This window comes from Gopherus evgoodei, chromosome 1, assembly GCF_007399415.2.
Source record: "Gopherus evgoodei ecotype Sinaloan lineage chromosome 1, rGopEvg1_v1.p, whole genome shotgun sequence".
Lineage (NCBI taxonomy): Eukaryota > Metazoa > Chordata > Testudines > Testudinidae > Gopherus > Gopherus evgoodei.
The window spans coordinates 50,851,505-50,873,137 of NC_044322.1; the positions used below are offsets into that span (position 1 = coordinate 50,851,505).

The 21,633-nt window shown below is 42.6% G+C and overlaps 2 protein-coding genes across 6 annotated transcripts in view; one reads left to right on the plus strand and one right to left on the minus strand.

Moving 5' to 3' along the window:
• The window catches only part of PROSER1 (proline and serine rich 1), a 33,668-nt gene extending 22,613 nt beyond the window's left edge, over positions 1–11,055 (minus strand). Inside the window, exons 1-4 of one of the 4 annotated variants that reach the window (XM_030563900.1) lie at positions 10,045–11,055; positions 2,553–2,618; positions 1,489–1,557; positions 937–1,031 (exon numbers count right to left, since the gene is read on the minus strand). In XM_030563900.1, the coding sequence (XP_030419760.1) occupies positions 937–1,031; positions 1,489–1,557; positions 2,553–2,618; positions 10,045–10,089 (275 nt within the window). In that variant the 5' untranslated portion in view covers positions 10,090–11,055. Of the gene's footprint in view, positions 1–936; positions 1,032–1,488; positions 1,558–2,552; positions 2,619–6,692; positions 6,730–8,616; positions 8,756–10,044 lie in introns of those variants that run through there. The other 3 variants (XM_030563917.1, XM_030563926.1, XM_030563909.1) reach the window with 3 other exon arrangements.
• Positions 11,056–11,150: 95 nt separating this feature from the next.
• The window catches only part of NHLRC3 (NHL repeat containing 3), a 28,522-nt gene continuing 18,039 nt past the window's right edge, over positions 11,151–21,633 (plus strand). Inside the window, exons 1-2 of one of the 2 annotated variants that reach the window (XM_030563948.1) lie at positions 11,151–11,395; positions 20,359–20,511. In XM_030563948.1, the coding sequence (XP_030419808.1) occupies positions 11,339–11,395; positions 20,359–20,511 (210 nt within the window). In that variant the 5' untranslated portion in view covers positions 11,151–11,338. The remainder of the gene's footprint in view (positions 11,396–20,358; positions 20,512–21,633) is intronic. The other variant, XM_030563938.1, reaches the window with a different exon arrangement.

Below are 21,633 nucleotides of genomic sequence, written 5' to 3' on the forward strand. Positions count from 1 at the left end.
AAGCCTGTAGCTACACACCGCCCGCCCTACATGCTGCTGCCAGCGACATGTAGTGTAGATATAGCTACATCATTAACTTTGGCACAACAGTCAGTTTTCAATCAGGTAGCGGGGTATTGCAGTTCAGGACAGATAAACGTAGGAAGTTTGGCAACACCTATCTCCATTATTACAAGCTACAGCTATTACTTTTTCCATTCATGAGCACCAAATCATTTTAAAGCAAGTAGGTGTTTTGCCTTAATTGTCCAAAGTGGTTCCTCTGAAACTTTCCTTTGTTTGACAGATTCAGGCCATGTCTACATCTAAAATTTTGCAGCGCTGGTTGTTACAGCTGTATTAGTACAGCTGTATAGGGCCAGCGCTGCAGAGTGGCCACACTTACAGCAACCAGCGCTGCAAGTGGTGTTAGATGTGGCCACACTGCAGCGCTGTTGGGCGGCTTCAAGGGGGGATCGGGGAACGCGAGAGCAAACCGGGAAAGGAGACCAGCTTCGCCGCGGTTTGCTCTCGCGTTCCCCGAACCACCCTGCAAACCGCAGGGAAGGAGACCTGCTTGCTCAGGGTTCGGGGAACGCGAGAGCAAGCTGGGGAAGGAGACCAGTTTGCTTAACAGAGGCTTCCTCGGTGATGCTGGGATACCTGCTTATTCCACGGAGGTCAAGAAAAGCGCTGGTAAGTGTCTATACTTGATTACCAGCGCTGGATCACCAGCGCTGGATCCTCTACACCCGAGACAAAACGGGAGTACGGCCAGCGCTGCAAACAGGGAGTTGCAGCGCTGGTGGTGCCCTGCAGATGTGTACACCTCCTAAGTTGCAGCGCTGTAACTCCCTCACCAGCGCTGCAACTTTCTGATGTAGACAAGCCCTCAGACATGAGTAAAAACAGTAACATCTCAATAAAGTAAATACAACACATAGAAGAGATACTTACGAAGCTAAAAGTTCTAGAGCAACAAGCTTGTCTTTACTGAAGGTGAAGCAGTTCAGGATATTAACCACTTTTGATGCCGGAACAGCTACCATTTTCTGCCAACATAAGTAGGGAAAATAAAAAATAAGACAGGATTCTTTTTAGTACAGTCTGCAACTTTAAAATCTTCATGATCAGGAATTTTAATGAACAATCATCTTACACTCTCTGGGGAACAGTATTCTTATGTGCTAAGTGCTGAATACATAATAGAGCCTCAATTCGGGTAAACTATATGCTACTGCAAAATATTTAAATTAGTCATAATTACCAAGAACTAGGTTATTCCCTGAGATATATGGTGCAGAAAGGGTACCATCAAGATACTCCCAACAGAAGCAGAGAGTAAGAGAAGCAACACAGCATAATGCCATCATAAGAAAAAGTGGTGAAGAGGAAAGCACACAGATTATAAACTATGCCCATGCGATGAGAATACAGATGTGTTTATGGAAATTAAAACCAGAGGAAACAGGCGGAGACACTTCTAAGGATTGCTCCGTGAAAACATACATGTTGTAAAGCCTTCATTGCCTTTAGTTGTGGTTCAGCCCAAGAAAAGTATCTCAGTAATTCAACAATCTGAAACAGAAAAGCTACAGTTCACCTTTTATATATACACATGTTCTGCTGACAACGTTAAATATCTTTGCTGCCACTCTACTCGTTGAGTGTGGTGGCATTTTGCTAAGCACTGTGTGCATATACAGGCAATATTTGATCAGGTGTTATTACACAACAGTATCAGCCATTAGCCAGGATGGGCAGGGATGGTGTCCCTAGCCTCTGTTTGCCAGAAGCTGGGAATGGGCAACAGGGGATGGATCACTTGATGATTACCTGTTCTGTTCATTCCTTCTGGGGCACCTGGCATTGGCCACTGCCGGAAGACAGGATACGAGGCTAGATGGACCTTTGGTCTGACCCAGTAAGGCTGTTCTTATGTTCTTGTCCAGTGTGTTTTTTTGTTTCATCTAACACTTAAAATCCCATTGGGTAGCAAGGTAGATTTTTAGGTAATTATTTTAAACAAACATTATATATTCTTGTTTTTATATACACAAATACCTGATCAAATATCACACATGCTAGAGTATTATAGACTTTTAAAAAAGAAGCCTTAGAGAAGATTATAATAATTTAATTTCAAAGAGTAGCATCCAAATTTATATACAAACATATATACAAAAAAAATCCCACATTATCATCTTACTTGGTACCAAAGTAACAATCTTTACTTATAAACTTAGAAGATAAAGACAGGTTCAAAATATCCCATCATCATTAAGGTTCTGAATTCCAAGATAATTAACTATGGATATTTCCCTCCCACATGCTAAGAGCCAAAATCTGATCTCTGTTAATTGGTACAATCTGGACCCCATTAGTATGTTACTCCAAATTAAAATTGGTGCAACAAAGAATGTGTCACAAATCTCCTAAATTAGTAGAAAGGCAACTAGTGAAATCTGATCTGGTTTTGCAAAGTAGGAGGAATTGTCTATGTACATGAGTGTATAGATCAAATCCTGAATTTTACATTTTCCATAACTACATAGCAGTATGTAGAATATTACCTGTTCACTAGAGAAGTATCCATGCACATATTCTATAGCTTTTAATTTGTATTCAGTCAACACAGCCTAAAAGACAAAGAAAGGCATTTAGCTGACAAAAGAACAATTGAAACACACCGTCTGAGACAAATGTATTTAAGAGAAAAACATATCTAATCCCACAAAAATTTGCATCAATTTTACTGGAAGATTTCTATACCACAGAATATTCCTTGAACAATTATGTGAGTATTTTCAAGCAGAAGGAGACTTAAAAATCTTTTACTTTGTTAGTTTCTCTATTAAGAAGTTCATCGTATCTCGGTTTAGGTTCAGACTGGAATACCATAATAGTCCTCCTTTCAAGCTTTAGATGCACTGGCTTTAATATTAACTCTCTAATGGCTCTTGAAACCAAGAGATGGCAGTTAATTACTTCAAACTGCAGATTATATATATATTCCCATTTAAGGCATTTAGTTGTATATCTTGCTTTAGTTACTTTTATGAAGAATCTAGAGCAGGGATCGGCAACCTTCGGCATGTGGCCCGCTAGGGTAAGCACCCTGACAGGCGGGGCTGGTTTGTTTACCTGTCGTGTCTGCAGGTTCAGCCGATGGCGACTCCCACTGGCCGCAGTTCGCCACTCCAGGCCAATGGGGGCTGCGGGAAGCGGTGTGGGCCAAGGGATCTGCTGGCCTATGGGAGCTGCAATCGGCCAAACCTGAGGATGCAGCACATAAACAAAGTGGTCCGGCCTGCTAGGGTGCTTACCCTGGCAGATCGCATGCCAAAGGTTGCCAATCCCTGATCTAGAGCCATTCACTCTGGGCATTTCTCGGGGACAAGCTGCTAGAAATATAAAGGTGGTAATTAAAATTATGGTCATGAAAGTTAGCTCTAGAGAATGCTGTGATCTTGTCAGTATTCTCCTGTTACACATGTTTAATACGCACTTGTACAAAACATAGGGAAGAAAGGTGGCACAGTGGTTAAGGAACTGGACTGGTACTTAGGAGATTGGTTCCATTCCCCTTTCTGCTACTGACCTGCTGTAAGACCTTGTACAAATCACTTCACCCTTCTGTGCCTCTGTTTGCCCATCTATAAAATGGGGATGATAATTACCTCCTTTATAAGATACTTTGAGATTTGCAGGTGAAAAATCACTACATAAGAGCAGTTATAATAATTAGGCCAGGATTTGGGGTCATGTATGAGCAAAGGGTGTTCTAACTACTCCAACAGTCCAAAACTAAAAACATATTCAGTGATCATCATTGCACGAGGGTGTCGCAACCTGGGGTAGACAATCCTGGGGCAAGTTATGCTATCTTTAGGCCCTGCACAAAGAAAATGCACCCATTATTTTTATATTAGATGTTTTTTGATACCATGATATCTGTTAGATGTCTAAGCTTATGGCCCATGGCAAGATCTTCAAAAGCAGAGGCAATATTATTTCAGTGCATTGCTACCTAGCAAACATAACTATTCTGTTGTGAAACTCAACAATTAAGTTGTTAAACCCATCTTAACCATAACAAATGTAATCACGCTGGCTTTATTCCCTCAAGAAGTTAAAAGAAAAAGTAGAAAGGAAAGGAACATCTCCTGGTGTACAGCGCATAGCCTCCTCCCCTGACCTCCAGTTCAGGCCTCTAGGGACAACAACAACAAGTGCTCTCTCTCTGCACCATACCACTCTAGTATGATCGAGCTATTTACAAACAAAATTCATCTCTACACAAAGTTGAGGATAAATAACCTCATTCTTTCTGAACTCTTGCATTCCTATTCCTCTGCTTCCATTTAAAAAGTTATTTCTAGAAATCAAGACATCATCATAACATGTGGTATGTTTGAAGGAAGTGAAAATAGATTGCAGGCCTTAGAATGATACCAGTATCTTTTTTTTGTTGTTGTTAAGATTCTGGGAGATTCTTATTTACTTATACTATGTCCAAATATCTAGGAAGATCACATACAATTTCAAAATATTACACATCCACACATCTGAAAAATCTTGTTTCATATTTTTATTCAAATAAATACAGTTCTGAACTTGCTCCCAGAACTTTGTTTTTATTTACAGTAGAACCCACTATGTCCTAGACACTTTACAAACAGTAAAAAAAGATCTGTGCTTGAAGGAGTTTAGTCTCAGGACAGAAACAGACTGACAAGGAAAGAGAGGTCAGCAGTCACCGTAAGTAGCGCAGCAGAAGTGGTTCATATGGATAGGGGGCTGTGTGGAAGAAGGCAGGGAAATGGTTGTGTAATAAGACAAATGGGTCAACAAGGCTGAGAGCACTAGCAGAGCGGAGATGGGCAACATGAAACTTGACAGAGGAGCAAAGTTACGCAGAGATTTACAGGAGGTGACAAGACGCTTAAGTTTAATGCAATAGCAGACAGGGGACCAGTGAAGGGATTCAAAGGTAAGAGTTATCGGATCAAATACATGTGTTCCAGAGATCAGTGATGGAATTCTGAACAAAAAGGTTTGGCTGCAGGGATAGAAAAGAATAGAATGGAACTTTAGGGTTCTGAAAAGGCAGCAGCAGGAGGATTCAGATATGGCCTTAATATGCGAGGGAGCAGAAGTCAAACAGTCACAAGATTATAGGCCTGAGAAATGGTGAGTATGTTGCTAACAATGATGAGGAACTTCTGTTTTGGGCATATTCAATTGGAGATGACAAGGCATCCAAGGAGATATGGCTGGAGGGAAGCTGATAGTGGCGAAGCTATAGCTACAGGTTATCAGCATAAAGATTATGCCTGGTGTCATGAGAGCCAATGACTAGGATCGCTTCTTTAAAAGGACTGAAAAGTTTCATAAGGAACAATACATCAGTTTGTGTTTTCACAGATTGCAGGTAGAGGCTCAGGTTATGTCTGTACTACAAATTACTTCAGTATAATTTACATCGCTCAGCGGTGTGAATAATCCACAACCCTGCCCGATATAAGTTATACTGACCTTAGCACTGGTATGGACAGTGCTATGCTGGCATAAGAACTTCTTCTGCCTACATAGCTACTGCCTTTCACGGAGCCTGGCATTATTAAGATGACCTTAGAGCATCTTCACTAGAAGTGCTACAACAGCGCAGCTGCACCACCGTAGCTGCTGTAGTGTAGACCGAGGGCGCGGCTACACTCGAAACTCCAAAGCACTGCCGCAGGAGCGCTCCCGTGGCAGCGCTTTGAAGTGCGAGTGTGGTTGCTCGCCAGCGCTGGGAGCTCTCCCAGCACTGCAGGTACTCCACCTCCCCGTGGGGATTAGCTTACAGCGCTGGAAGCCACGCTCCCAGCGCTGGGGCACTGTTTACACTGGCACTTTACAGCGCTGTAACTTGCTGAGCTCAGGAGGGTGTTTTTTCACAACCCTGAGCGAGAAAGTTGCAGCGCTGTAAAGTTGCAGCGCTTTATGCTGTAAAGCGCCAGTGTAGCCAAGGCCATAGCCTCAGACACATCGCACAGTTGCTCAAGTTCTTTTCCAGTTAGGAATAAGTTACTCAAGATACAGCTCAAGCATTAGACTGTTTCCTTAATTACACCCCAGCACTTGGAAGCCAGCATAATTATGTATGGTCTCAAGTAGCATTCTAAAGCCACAACTCTTTGAGAAAAAGAAAAAAAATATCAGTGATATTGTTACAGCTTTAGACGAGCAGTAAACGCTGCACATTGGTAACTCCCCTTGAAAACAAAAGAAATTGAAAGGATATATTCAGGGGAAGAATGAAGTGATATTTGTGCCAAAATAGGTTGCTGTTCAATTACATATCACATTTTAAATTATTTATTTGCAGTTTCATAATAAAAGGATACAAGAATTATTTGTCATTGTGGTACAGAGCTGTTCTTAAAATTTTTACACAAGTGGTTCTAGTCAGTCAACGGGCCTACTCATCAATAATTTACTAGAAAGGGACTTGGATTGTAGGTACAGTACTTACAAGAGACAGGGGTAACCTTTCCTTCATTCACATGTTCAGAGCTAAACTGCTAACAGTTTGAGTAACAATAGCATTATAAAACTTGTATTTACGGTATTCTAAGTTAAACCAAAAAGCAGTTGGTATCTCTAAAATATAACTCAGAAAACTGAATTTTATTTAATGGGATGCTATGTGAAAAATTAATACTGACCAAAAAAAATTAGTATTGTCACAAGTAGCATAAGACATCTAAAACACTACAGGAAGCTGAGGTTTCCTTTCATTGGCATGAACCTTTCACATAATGAAAAGCAGAGAGAATATATTTTTAAAATAATAAAATAAAATTGCAAAAATTTACATGTGAATTCAAGGAGATGCACAGTGTCTGATACTTTCAATACATTTTTAAAAGTTGACTAGATTTCAAGTTAACCCTGAATACTTACTCACTCATACACATATATACCACTTAACTGCTTCTACCGTGCCTTCAGTACTAGGATCTGAAATCACTTACAAATAATTAGTTGACTCACAACATATCTAATGTTGGGACGTGTTAATCCCATTTGACAGATTAGGAAATGGAGGCAAAATTAAGCAACTAGATCATCAGCAGTTAACTCAGCAGAAAATCCCAGTAGAACATTTCAGGCTAGCGGTTTGTCAGACAAGTGAATGTTTAACCTACTTTTAAAGATTAGAGACCCACATTTAATTTAATCAACTAACAAGATATTTTTAAAATTGCACTTTTTATAAATTTCTTCTATTACCATTGATCAAAAATATTTGCTGAGGAAGATTTAGCTTTATACCCATAATATGTCACTAGCACTAGGTAAAATTTGATTTTTCAAAGCATTATATCCTCTAAAAGAATTGCCGTTTCAAGATTAACAAAAAAAATAATAAAAATGCCAGTTTAGGCAGGGCCTTTCACTAATGGGATAACAAATTAATTCAATGTTAGGCATGCTCTTTTAAGATACTGAATGAATTTTACTTGCAATCAAAAACTGGATTTAAACATGAAACTGGATGTTGCTGCCACTTTAAAAACAACTCAATTCTAAACTGAACAACTACGAGATACAAATGTATATTTAAAAGATAAAGTGTGGGAAATAGATAAAAATAAGATGTATTACATATAAAAGACAAATACATGTCAGTGTTAAGTTAAATTCCACATGTAATAGCAGCAGTATTCAACTTTCCAACTACCTATAATCTATAATTTTTAGCTTAATATAAAACTTTACGAACATATTCCTTAAATCTGGTCAAGGAAGAAAGTGATGCAAATTTAAAATATATCTATAATAAATGGGTCATTTTGGTGTTCCTTAAATCTTCATCACATCTGGGATGAGAATGCAAGCTATAGAACAGGCTAGTCCACTTAAATAATTTAAAGTTCACCAGTATTAAACATAAATGTTTTGATAGAGCATGATCCAGTTTAATATTAAAATGCCTGTCATTTAGTTTCTGTTTTCTGAGTAAATGAAAAGCATTCGAAAACTTGTTCATATGTGACCAAAAGCCAAGGAGGGATTACATATGCTTTAAAAAAAAACCCCACAAAACGCACAATATCACATTAATATTGAAACCTTTATAATATATGTTGAACTTCCATAAAACCTTTCATCTAAGAATCTCACAGCACTTTAGAGACATGAATGAACTAAGTCCCATAGCATGCCTTGTTCTACGTAAAGACTGAGGGCTTGGCTACACTTCCCGGAGGATCCACATGTGGCGATCGATGCATCGGTGCTCGATTTAGCGGGTCTAGTGAAGCCCCGCTAAATCGCTCTCCCTTTGACTCCTGTACTCCACCTAAACAAGAAGCGCAAGAGGAGTCAACAGGAGAGTGTCTTCCATCGACATAGCGTAGTGTGGACCTCACAGTAATTAGATATAAGTATGTCAACTTCATCTACATTAGTCACATAGCTGAAGTTTCATAACTTAGATCAATTCCCCCACCCCCGCAGTGTAGACAAGGCCTAAGTAACTAGATAGACACTGCACAGGAACTCTAGAACAGCAAGAAATATAGACAGCAGAGCTGCATTTTCACCCTCATGCTTTAACTATACAATATAATATATACTACTTACAAGTCCAGAACAAAGTAACTTAAAATAGTGATTTTCAACCTGTGGCACTGAGCTCAGGGGTCCGCTGACTATATCTGAGAGGTCCACAAAAGGCTGTCAACTTACAACGGTGGTTTTCAACATGTAGTCCACAGATTCCTAGAGATCTACAGACTAAGGCCATGTCTACATCTAAAATTTTGCAGCGCTGGTTGTTACAGCTGTATTAGTACAGCTGTATAGGGCCAGCGCTGCAGAGTGGCCACACTTACAGCAACCAGCGCTGCAAGTGGTGTTAGATGTGGCCACACTGCAGCGCTGTTGGGCGGCTTCAAGGGGGGTTCTGGGACGAGAGAGCAAACCGGGAAAGGAAACCAGCTTCCCCGCGGTTTGCTCTCTCGGTCCCGGAGCCAGCCAGCAAACCGCAGGGAAGGAGACCTGCTTGCTCGGGGTTCCGGGACCGAGAGAGCAAACCGGGAACGCCGCGGTTTGCTCTCTCGGTCCCGGAGCCAGCCAGCAAACCGCAGGGAAGGAGACCTGCTTGCTCGGGGTTCCGGGACCGAGAGAGCAAACCGCGGCGAATCTGGTTTCCTTTCCCGGTTTGCTCTCTCGGTCCCGGAACCCCGAGCAAGCAGGTCTCCTTCCCTGCGGTTTGCTGGCTGGCTCCGGGACCGAGAGAGCAAACCGCGGCGTTCCCGGTTTGCTCTCTCGGTCCCGGAACCCCGAGCAAGCAGGTCTCCTTCCCTGCGGTTTGCTGGGTGGCTCCGGGACCGAGAGAGCAAACCGGGAAAGGAAACCAGCTTGATTACCAGAGGCTTCCTCCTTCCACGGAGGTCAAGAAAAGCGCTGGTAACTGTCTACATTGGATTACCAGCGCTGGATCACCAGCGCTGGATCCTCTACACCCGAGACAAAACGGGAGTACGGCCAGCGCTGCAAACAGGGAGTTGCAGCGCTGGTGGTGCCCTGCAGATGTGTACACCTTCAAAGTTGCAGCGCTGTAACTCCCTCACCAGCGCTGCAACTTTCTGATGTAGACAAGCCCTAAGATTTCCAACTCCATTTGAAATTTTTTAGGAGTCTGCAAATGAAGAAAGGTTGAACCCACTTTTAAATAAAAATCTACTACACAGTTATATTTAACGATTTATGAATTAGTCAAGTTTCAACACAATCTTATGAGATATAATCTCTCTGCCATGGGGCATGCAGATGGAAACAAACATGCCACACAAAATGAGTCTCAACTAGACTAAATTTGGTTTACATTCAGCAAAAAACTAGTATGTCTTATCAGCATATCATTCTGCTCTTTGAAGAGCAGGCAATAATTTAATTTTTACTGCCTTCCAGAAGGAACAACAATTAAGGCAAACAGTGTTTAACCAACTTTACTCCAGCAAGGAATTTTGCATTTACACAATTAAACCAAACATGTAAAAATGTTACCTTTCTAATTTCATCAAGCACGGTCTCAAATGATTTCTTATCCATCTTTACTTGTTCATCCAATGTAGATTTTTATTTAAAGAACAAATACATCCAGGCAAGACTCTTTACTGCAGAAGCGTCTTTTTTATTGTAGAAGAAAAGCACCCCGAAGAGAGACACTTTACAGAGATGGGAAAAAAATCCTTTAAAACACGCAATAGGAAAAAGGGTCAGGGCAGGGGGATGCGACTCTTTTGGACAGCGGTGCGGATTTCAGTCACGAAATAAATGCTTGGTCCAATGCACAGTTCAGCAGGAGACGGGGCTTAACGCTCCTTGTCTCGGAACTGGCACATTAAGCGGGGGGGGGGGGGGGTTACATGGTTTTGTGAGGACGGGGGGAGAAACGGGACGAAGAACAAACAGAGCAGCCGGGGAGCAGAGAGAGGGGACCCGGATAGGGGGATGAGAAGCGGGACAGCGCCTGGCTCAGGTGCCGCTGGACACACGGGGCTGTGCAGCAGTCGCAGCCTCTTGCAGTTCCCGTCAGCGCGCGGCCCTCAGGCCCGGTAGCGCCCGGGCTTCCCCGCTGCCCATTGCCTGCAAAGCTCCCGGCTCTTTGTTACCAGCAGCAACAGAAGCCACCGCGCTGCCGCGGCTCCGGACCTGGCAGAGCCAACCCCCAGCCCGCGCCGCCGCCGCAAGCGAGCCCTGCATGAGCAACAAGGTTCCTCCTCGCCAGCAGGGTCCACAATGCCCATGAATCGCACCCCAGTGACATCATCAACCAACGTCCATTGTATCTCTCGGAGGACCCCTCACGCGCCAGAAACCCCAACAGTAAGTTGACTGAGTACAATGCCTGAATCCGGGAGGAATGGCTCCTCTGTTGCAGCGATCATCACCCTAGCTTCTGTGCTCCCAGCATCCTGCCGAAAGGCCTGGTATCGATTGTTTAAAAATTCCTGGATACCGGAGATTGTTCTCCTGCGCTCAGGCAGTCAGGTGGACAACCCCAAAGGAGAGCAACAGGGTGTACTAAATTGGGCGGAAGGCCAGACATTGCCGTCTCCGAGTCTGAAGTCACGTGACTGACACGCGCCTCCTGTTGTCATGTGACAAAGCTGCGGTCTCCCAGGCCGGAAGCTGGAGCTTTCAATACCAGGCTCGCTTCGCGCACGCTCAGGGGCGGGGCCTCCTGCTGACGTGAGCCACCAGCGGCTCCGGGGCGGGGGTGGGGGAGAGCGAACTCCGGTGCTGACGCTGTCCGGGCTCGGTGAAGCTGCGCGGTAGGCCCGGCCTGGCGGTTGCCATGGGCAGCGCGGTGGTAGCGCTGCTGGTTTGCTATTGCGCGCTCTCGGGATCCCAGGTGGGTGTGGGCGGAGGGTCCTGCTACAGGTGGGTGGGGTGAGCTTGGGCCCCCTGTGTCTGCTGGCTCCGTACCCCCGGCCCATCTTCCGTGTCCTTCAACCCACCTGGGCCACGGGCGTGGGCAGGAGATGGCTGCTGGAGGAAGGGGGAGCCCGCTCCTTCTTCTCTGTCTCTTCCCAAGCCAAACCCTCTCCCTCTCCCACCTTGTCTGTCTCGCCCTCCCAACGAGCTGAACTTGGTTCTCTGTTCCCAGCTCCTGGTTCGTGGTTTCCAGTTAACTTAGTCAAAAGGCAACATTATTTAAAAATGTAAATGTCATCTAATGAATGTAAATAATGTAAATTACTCATTACTAATCCGGTAAGAAGCTGGGTGTTGACTGGCTGTGTGCGACAGTATAAGCCTCAAGTCACCTAAGAGGTGTGTCCCTGCAACAGTCAGCCTGTTCTGAAGGAGCTGGGGCACCTCGCTCACTGACCCCAAAGCTTTGTTCCTGTGCTGTGTGCTGTTGCATAGCGCCCCATCTCACTTCCATAGTGTAAGTGGGGATGGAATAAGGAACTGGGTTTGACTGGCTGTGCATGACAATCTGTTTCCCAGGTCACCCAAAGTGACACATCGCCACAATCATCTGAATGTTCGGAAGGAGCTGGGCCATGCTGCTACTCACTGACCTGAAGCTTTGTTCTTGAGCAGCATGTTGTTACTTATGTCCTCTCTTCATTTCCATATCGTAAACAGTGCTTGAATAGGGAACTGGATTTTGGCTGTATGTGATTAAAATAAGTCTTTGGTCACCCTAAGTGTTATGTCCCCGCAACGATTAAGCTGTTCTAATGTAGCTGAGACATGGAACTGTCTTATTTGAAACTTTTATGGTGCAAAAAATTTTGGCCTATTACCCCTTTCCCCCACCCCCACACAATCTCTCGTGAAATAGGCTGCAGTTTTTGCAAAGAGTTTCAAGTAAGGTAGGTCCATAGGTCAGCTACATCAGAACAACTTAATGTGACCAAAAACTTATTTTAAAACATACAGCCAGTCAAAATCCAATTCCCTAAGCAAGCACCGTTCACAATATGAAGTAGGATGGGCACATAAGAGATGGCAGTAGTTAGGGTTTGCTGTCAAACGGGGGGGAAGTATCTGGTGGGGTCCCGCAGGGGTCTGGCACTAGTCAATACTTTCAGTAATGAAATAGGTAATGGAATGAAGAGTATGCATGTAAAATTTGCAGATGACACAAAGTGGGAGAGGTTACAAGGTATTGGAGGAAAGGAATAGAATTCAAAATGACCTTGACAAAGTCAAGAATTGATTGGAAATCAACAGTGTTAAATAAAGACAAGTTAAAGTGTCACAGTTCATGGCAACCGCATTTGTATTCCTTCTCCATGGTCCCACGAGGGAACCCACTCTAGGCTCCTAGCTCCTCAGCTGTCACTTCTCTTGAGTAGAGACCCATATTTCTCTCCCTCCTAACCAGGGGTGCACAGTGAGATTTCCAGCAAGCCAAACTGCCTAATGAGGCCAGCATCTGCACTTTGTTTTCTCTTTGGAGGCTATGAACAGCGTAATTGCCTTCAGTTGCAAGTTACCATATAGCCCTTTATAAGTAAGCACATTTATTCTTAAGGTGAAAGCATCATAGAGTAAGCATATTAAAACAACAAAAGAACCTACATGCATATCAATAAGTGTACTACTGGTCACCCTCAACTCCAGCAAAGACTCTGGTAGGAGACAGTCCTTCAAACTCCACAAAAGGGTTTTTCTGTGGTTACAAGTTCATAACAACCTCAGCTCAGAACCAGAACTGCTAGAAAAGTTCACTCTTTCATTGCTCTTCAGATTCCAGGAACAGGTAATCAGTAGATAGTGAGCTCCTCTGAAGAGCATAAGTCTGATTTTTTTTTTTCATAACTACAGGTGGGGAAATTTGCATTCACCTCCCCGTAGCGATCCTCAGGAAAATCACTTGACACTACCCCAATTGTCCATTCTTGTCTGGCCCATTGTTCAGTATACTCCTCTGAAGTTATTAACACATCCTGGGGTTTACATCCTGTCTCTCCCCTAGAGAAGTACAGACAATCCTAGTCCACAATAATACATAACAGTTTCATTTAATGCAATGGACTCAAAATGTACTTAACCTTAATTCAGGAAGGTGTCCCAAGGATATTGCAGGAAATTGCCATATATGTCACACAAAATGCTGCACATAGGAAGGAAAAATCAAATGGATAGCTACAAAATGAGGAATAACTGGCTAGGTGGTAGTACTGCTGAAAATGATCTGGGGGTTTTATCAAGTCACAGATTGAATATGAGTAAGACTACATTTTAGTCATGGGTATTTTTAGTAAAAGTCACAAGTGTGACGAGTTAGATCACAGAAACCGCCTTGGGAGCTACCATCTGATGTGCCAAGACTACCTCTGCTGAAAGATGTTTCAATACATTTCTTTCACAGACTGGATGCCTTCCTAGTCTGGGCACCATTCTTTCCCCTGGTACAGCCCTTGTTCCAGCTCAGGTGGTAGCTAGGGGATTCCTCATGATGGCTCCGTCTTTGTTCTGTTCCACCCATTTATTTATCTTTTGCATAAGGCAGGAATCTTTTGTCCCTCTCTAGGTTCCAACCCCCTCCTCAATGGAAAGACACCAGGTTAAAGATGGATTCTAGTTCAGGTGACATGATCACATGTCACTGTAAGACTTCATTACCCACTTGCCAGCACACAGGTAGACAGGAAGACTTACAGAGCCATCTGCAGTCAGTTGTCCTGGTTAATGGGAGTCATGAAGATTCCAAACTACCATTAATGTCCCACACTTTGCATAATTACAATAGACCCTCAGAGTTATATTTCATATTTCTAGGTTCAGATACAAGAGTGGTACATTTATACAAATAGGATGATCACACACAGTAGATTATAAGCTTTGTAATGATACCTTTTGCATGAAGCATATTCCAGTTAGCATATTTTCATAAAATCATGTAGAGTGCAACGTCACAACAGTCAGTAAAAAATTCACAGCTCATGATCTGCCCATGACTTTTATTATATACCCCTGACTAAAATGTGGGAGGGTGCCACGAGTGCTTTTTGGGGGAGGGGTTGGGGAAGGGCATTGCAAGTGCTGGGAGAGGTGACGAGGGAGGTGTTGGCAGGGCCAGGGTAGGCTCCCTATCCAGCTCCTGAGCTCCACATGCTGCCTTGCCTCCTCTGCCCAGGCCTCAGTTCTGCAGCACCCATTGGCTGGGAACCATGGCTAATGGGAGCTGCGAGGGCAGTGCTGCTGATAGAGGCAGCATATGGAGCTAGGAGCTGAGGGAAGGAGCCCCCCTCTCCAGGTAAGCACCACTCACCCCAGCTCTGAGCCCCACCACACCCAAACTCCTGCTGCTGGGGGGCTGAGGTGGGGAGACAGCCCCAGCAGCAGCTGGTGCACCTGGCCCAGGAGGTTACCTGAGCTGCTCAGGCAGCCCCCGAACCAGGCACACCAGCTGCTGCAGAAGTCACAAAGGTCAGGGAGAGTCACAGAATCCGTGACCTCTGCGACAAACACAGAGCCTTAAGTATGAGCCAACAATGTGATTCAGTGGTAAAAAAGGCTAATACTATTTAGGGGTGTATTAGCAGGAGTGTCACATATAAGACACTGAGGAAAATGTCCTGTTCAACTCAGCAGTGGTGAGGCCTCAACCAAAGTAGTGTGCCCCGCTCTGGATGACACACTTTAAGAAAGATATGGAAAAATTAGAGAGAGTCCAGAGGAGAGAAGCAAAAATGATAAAAGGTTTAGGAAACTTGACTTGAAAGGTGGGTAAATTTGGTCTTGAGAAAAGAAGATTGAAGGGGAATGACAACAATTTTGAAATACATTAAGGGTTATAAGGAGAACAGTGATCAATTGATCTGCATGTCCACTTACATTAGGACAAGAAGTCATTGCTTAATCTGCCACAAGGGAGATTTAGGTTAGGCATTAGGAAAAACTTTCTAACTATCAAGATAGTTAAACACTGGATTAGGCTTCCAGGAGAGGTTGCTGAATCCCCATCACTGGATGTTTTTAAGAACAGATTAGATAAACACCTGGCAGGGATGGTATAGGTATACTTGAGTATCTAACTCTGTTACTGGCCCTTCTGCACACACATCGAAGTTTCTGCTTCTATGTGGATGTTTGGTGCAATAGGTGATTGTGTCAAGACCATAAAGTGACAGACAGCACCAGATTATGCAGCAATTCTTTGCAGAAATTTACGAAGAAACTTCCTTTCTGTGCAAAATAGGGTCTGGCTGTACAGATCCTTAGAAATGCTTAAATATAAGTGTCACCAATAATTAGCTCTGACAGCAACCATTGCTCAATTAATTAAAATATTATAATAAATAGCAACATCTATACTTATTTTACAGTTTCAGAGTAAACATGAACATATGTAATGGATTATGCCAATTGTGTACACATTTCATTAATGGTGACCCATGCATCTTATTCGTTATTGTTAAGTCTGATCACAGAAAGATTCAAAAATTTTACCCTGGGTTATTTACAGAGAAGATTTCTGTATATGATAGCAAGTAAGTTGAAAGACAACAGATGCATTTTGGTGGATGTGTTTCAGAGTAGTGACTTGTCTTTTTTCAAATACCATTCATTGAATATTCAAACAAAAATGCAGTTCCCCTACCACAGAAAAATACACCAACTGCCCTCCCTGTAGTACCTTTTATGGAACTTGAATATAGTATTAATATTTACAGTGTTTCAAATATTGATTAGTTCAATAGAAGTCATCAATATTATTTGTATAAACAGTAAAACTTACCAAAACAAAAGGTCATGTCATATATACAGAGTTGTTGGAATGATATATGACCCTGGGAACTATTTTGTTTGTTTCCTTCACAAATTTGGTCAAATTGAGAGCTAGCATTTCTATGATGGAATTTTGGAATTAAAAAGGAAAGGACTTAGAGATAGTCTAACTACAAAGAGATTCTTCAAATTCCATTACAGTGTACCTGTCTACACTGCTTCTGAGTCTCACAGCAACACAAGACACAAACTGGTTCACGCAACACAGCTACAACTACATTACATATTCATTTAAGTAGAATGTGAGCACACTAGTGGTGTTCACTGTTGTCTGTGTTTTAGAAGCCATCAGAAACCACTTAAAGCAGCAATATGCATTGATAGGCCTTTTATGTTTGCATATAGCTCATAAACATGATTATTGGAAGGTAGCTGTGCCCATGCAGTGTCTTTTCTTTATTTTTGCTTGTGTAATGAGCAAAACACACAACTCTAATAAGCACAACTGCTTTTATGTGAACAGAATTTTAAAAAAAAATTATACATTTTTCATCTAAAAACAAACCAAGTTCCAATGGACTTCTTCATTTGTAACTATCATATAATTTCTATGAAAACATTACAGCCTGATTTGCAGCAAATTCATTGAATACTGATTCTGTTGATTTTTACATGCAATATTGCATATTGTATGTAACTAACAGAGAAAACACACACAAAAATTGGGGCAATATATCTGTCAGATCAGAAATGAAAATTTACCTGTGGGAGGGGCATAACCTCATCTCTTCGTAATGGAATAACTGTTTCAGGGACTTGTCTCTTGGGGTAACTCAATATGTATTTTGTCCCATACAGCCAGTCAAAAGCCAGCACCTTATTCACACACTATGTACAATACGGAACTAGGGTGGGGATGTGACGAGTGGTAGTATATTGCTGAAGAACAAATCCTTGGTTTGGCAAGTGGCATAGAATTGTAGAACCACTGGGTTAAAAGAGACCACAAGGGTCATCTAGTCTAACTCCTAGCATGTCTCAGCTACTTCAGAACAGTCTGACATTTGTGGAGTTATGTCACTTGAGGTGACCCAAATTGAATTATCTCATGTATAGTCTGTCAAAACCCAGCTCCTTATTTAAGCCCTATGTACAATATGGAACAGGGGTGGGGAAGCATAAAGCCCAAGAACAAACCTCGTGGTTGGCAAGGGGCATATCCCAACTCCTTCAGAACACCTGAAGTGACCTGAGACACTTTTTGTCATATACAGTAAGTCAAATTTCTACTCCTTATTCAAGCAGTGTGGAATAGGAGTAACATGTGGCAGCATATTGTGTAACAACAAAGCTTCAGGTTGGCGAGTGGGATGTCCCAGCTTCTTCAGAACAGTCTGATGATCACAGGGACATGTCACTTGGGATAACCCGAGACACATTGTACAGCCAATCAAAATCCGATTCCCTATTCAATCTTCATATACAAAATGGAAGTGGGTTGGGGGTGTGACATGTGGCAGCACGTTACGCATGACCAAATCCTCAGATCGGTGAGTGGCATGGCCCAGGTCCTTCAGAACAGCCTGATAGTCACGGGGAAGTGTGTCACGGGTCACACTAAATGACATTTTGTCATGTACATTAGTCAAATCCTAGTTTCCTTATTCAATCACCATTTATAAAATGGAAGTGGAGTGGAGGTATGGCATTTTGCAGCATACAATGCAACAACAAAGCTTTGGGTCAGCGAGTGGGATTCCCAGCTCCTTAAGAACAATCTGATGGTCACAAGGATGTGTCACTTTGGGTATCCCAAGACTCATTTATTCACATACAGTCTGTCAAAACCCACCCTGTTATTCAGACTCTGTACGATATGGAAGTGTGGTAGGGGTGTGAAATGTAACAGTATATTGCACAGGAAAAAACTTGGGGTTGGGGAGTCACATGCAGGCAGTGAAAACCCAGCTCTCTGATTATTTATTTAATAAATCATTAAGGAATTAGTAACTAAAATTATCACATTGCCACATTAATCTGATGACTTTTCTAAATATTTAATCTTACATTGGTATATTTTTAAATAATGTTGGCCTTTGAATAAGGAACTGGGAACCATGAATGTGGAGCTGGTACCACAAATAAGGAACTGGGAGTAAGGAATCAACTTCAACCTTGTGTCTCTTCCTCTTTTCCCTTAATTAAGAAAAAGAATACCAGCTATATTACAGTAAAGGGTGAGGTGTTAGAAAATATTTTCTCTCTCTTTGTTACCTCTACTATATTTTTAATCAGGTGTCTGCAAGTCTGACTTTTATTAGGAGAGTGCCAAATTAAGCAGCCATAGAATTGCAGAGTCCAGAGGGCCCTGATTGAAATGGATGGGACATTGAAATGGATGGGACAAGTCACCCCATCCCTCCAGATGCTGGTAGATAATGCAGACAGTTTATGCTTGGCTCACATTTGAGTTTTTCTCTGTGACTGTAAGGGCTAGAATATACATTATATATATATATATATAGTATACATATAAAGGCCAGATTCTGGAGCACAGTTCTATGGTAAGGAGATAAATTATGTAGCAGATCCCATTGTCATGGAATCATGGAGTGTCCAGGGCCCTGCTATTCCTTTTTCTTTTTCTTGTCTTAATGCTTTGCCCTCCTGATCTGCCTATGTTCACAGGATTCTGGCTTTTATCCTCTTTTTTCACTTCCCTGCTCATTCCTTCTCTTCCTGTGTTTCAACCTATTCCTCTCTTTCCGCTTTCTCTTTGCCACACTCATTCTCTCTGTACTTTGTTTTCCCTCTTCTGGCCCCTCCTTAAACTAAGTCCCCCTCTCCTCCCCTTTGCTCACTTGCGCTGCACAATCCAGCATTTTACCTTTGGAGAGAGAGAAAATAGATGCCTTCCAGCTCTGCCAGGATCGGTAGACAGCTGCATATTGTGGCCAAGAGGCTGTTGCTTGCAGGGCTACTAATCAAGTGTCTCCTTAAGATTTTTGGCTCTCCTTGTGTGTAAGGAAAGGCTGAAGGTCTCTATGGGAGGCTTCTGGGAGGATGGCAAAATGTGTTAGACCTGGCTGGATGTGGTCTTTGAAATGCACATGTGCTCATCCTGTCTACTGTCACCGCCTTCATCTCCAAAGACCCATCTCTGATGCTTTCGTCTATAGTAACATTCTGGTTTTATGTGTACAAGAGAGTGAGCATGATGTTGTCTTTCAGCAAAGCCCTCCAAGAGCATAAGGAGCCTACTACTAGAATAAGCCACTAGAGATCTTCTTTAGCTTAAGTTGTAGAGAGCTGTAGGGAGCTGAAGAATTAGAATTCCAATCCTGACTGTAGCAGAATGGAGTCACGTTGAACTCTGTGGTTGTGGCAGCAAGAGTCTTGAGATCCATTGGATGCTCTATAATGGAGCTATCAACTACCTATTAACACACACAGATGTTATACAGTGAAGGTCTCTTGATAATGGAAACCGCTTTGGGAAATTAAATCTAGCCGCCTCCCAGTTCACACAACCTCTTTAAACACATGTGGTATGACTTGTTTCCATATTACCCAATTCAAAACTGTGTCACTGCTCAGGGTGAATTGTCTTGAACATGATTCTGATCAACGTGGTTAGCCAGCACATCAGGTACAGGTACTGGAAGTCTGTTGTGGACACGCCATCCAGAATTGTTATAAGAGTTAAGCAGTTTTTAAAAGTTTTAAAAAAGAGCTCAGCACATTTTGAGTGCCAAGAACTACACAACTGGGAAACAATTGTGTAATTTTGCCTCAGTAATTCTACAGCATCCCTGTGCTCCTTTTAGATACAATCCCATGTCAGAATAATATTTGTTATTGAGTAATTGGTGGATGTACACTTGATTTAATGTTTCAAGTGTGCTGATTCACTTGGCTCTAACAAGGAAGATTTATAAAGGCCCAAAAAAAAGCTAGATGCGTATCATCCATTGACTTTCAATGGAAATTAGACACCCAACCATCAAATTTGTGTCTTTGAAAATCTCACCCTAATAATAACTAATAAAAAGATGAAGGATTATAGAAAGCGGAATCTCATGGAATTTAACTGTTAATGTTTTTTTACTTTTACATTTTAAGGTATTAAGAGCAATTGCTTTTTATTCCCCTTGGAGGATAGAACAACAGCTTTACAAGCTGGATGTAGGCTGGCCTAAACGTCCAGAATATTTCACTGGGCAGACATTTTGTGTTGCTGTTGACCCTCTCCATGATCTGGTCTATGTTGCACAAGTAAGTAATAGCACTGGATTTTTGTTTTTATTAGCATTATATTGTTTTTCCCATGTGGAGTTACCATTTGCATTTATATTAAGATAATTATAACAGTTTATTCTATTAAATTATTGATGTAAATTTGACTAAGGTTATTAATAGTATACATTTTTTTAAAGTAGTCCTCGATATGAAGGTTCTTTCTGTGCATATGGGACTCGTTGATTTTATGTTTTTTAAAGTCTCCAAATTTAAAAAAAAAAAAAAAGTTTTGAAATGTCAAGTGCCACAAGGAAAGATACAAATCAGATAGCCTACAACATGGAAGCCTGCTAGGAGAACCGAGGCAACTGTATATGTCACTTCTGCTACTGTTCTTCACATCCCTGCCTCAACTCAGTAAACGGCAAAAGAAGGATAGCCCCAGTGGGCTGTGGGAGACCTGGGTTCAATTCCTGCACTGCCACAAACATCCTGTGTGAATTTGGGCAAGATACTTACAGGGATGTAAAAAGTTAACTGGTAAGCATAGTGTTACTGGCTGTCCCCAGTGGCCCTTCACCGGCCAACCCAGTGGGCCCAGCTGCACCACCTGGAGCAGCCTGAGCAGCACCGCCCACCCGGAGCAGCGCCATGAGCCCAGCTGCAGCATCCAGATGGAGCGGGCCCAGCTGTGCTGGCCAGAGGGGCCCCAGCCACTTAAACAGTTAACCATTTAAATGACATCTTTTTAATTGTTTAAATGATTCACTTTTTTAACAGTATTTATATCCCTAGATACTTAATCTCTCTCTGCCTCTCTTCCCCATCTGTAAAATGAGGATAATGATACTCACAGGAGTAAATCTAAAACTGTGAGGTGCTCAGATACTCCAGTGTTGGGGGCTGTCACAATTCAGGGTAACTGCACCTGCATTCACCTCCATGGTTCATTAAGGGCACCCCTTCTAGGCTCCCAGCTCCTCAGTCATTAACTCTCTTGGGGAGAGACCTTATCTCTCCCTCCTGACCAAGGGGCTTTCAAGATTGCACAGTTCCGTGGCTACACTGTGATATTCCCTGGAAGCCAGACTGCCTAAACAGGGCAGGGTCTGCATTTTGCTTTCTCTCAAGGCAATTATGCACAACATAGATTCATAG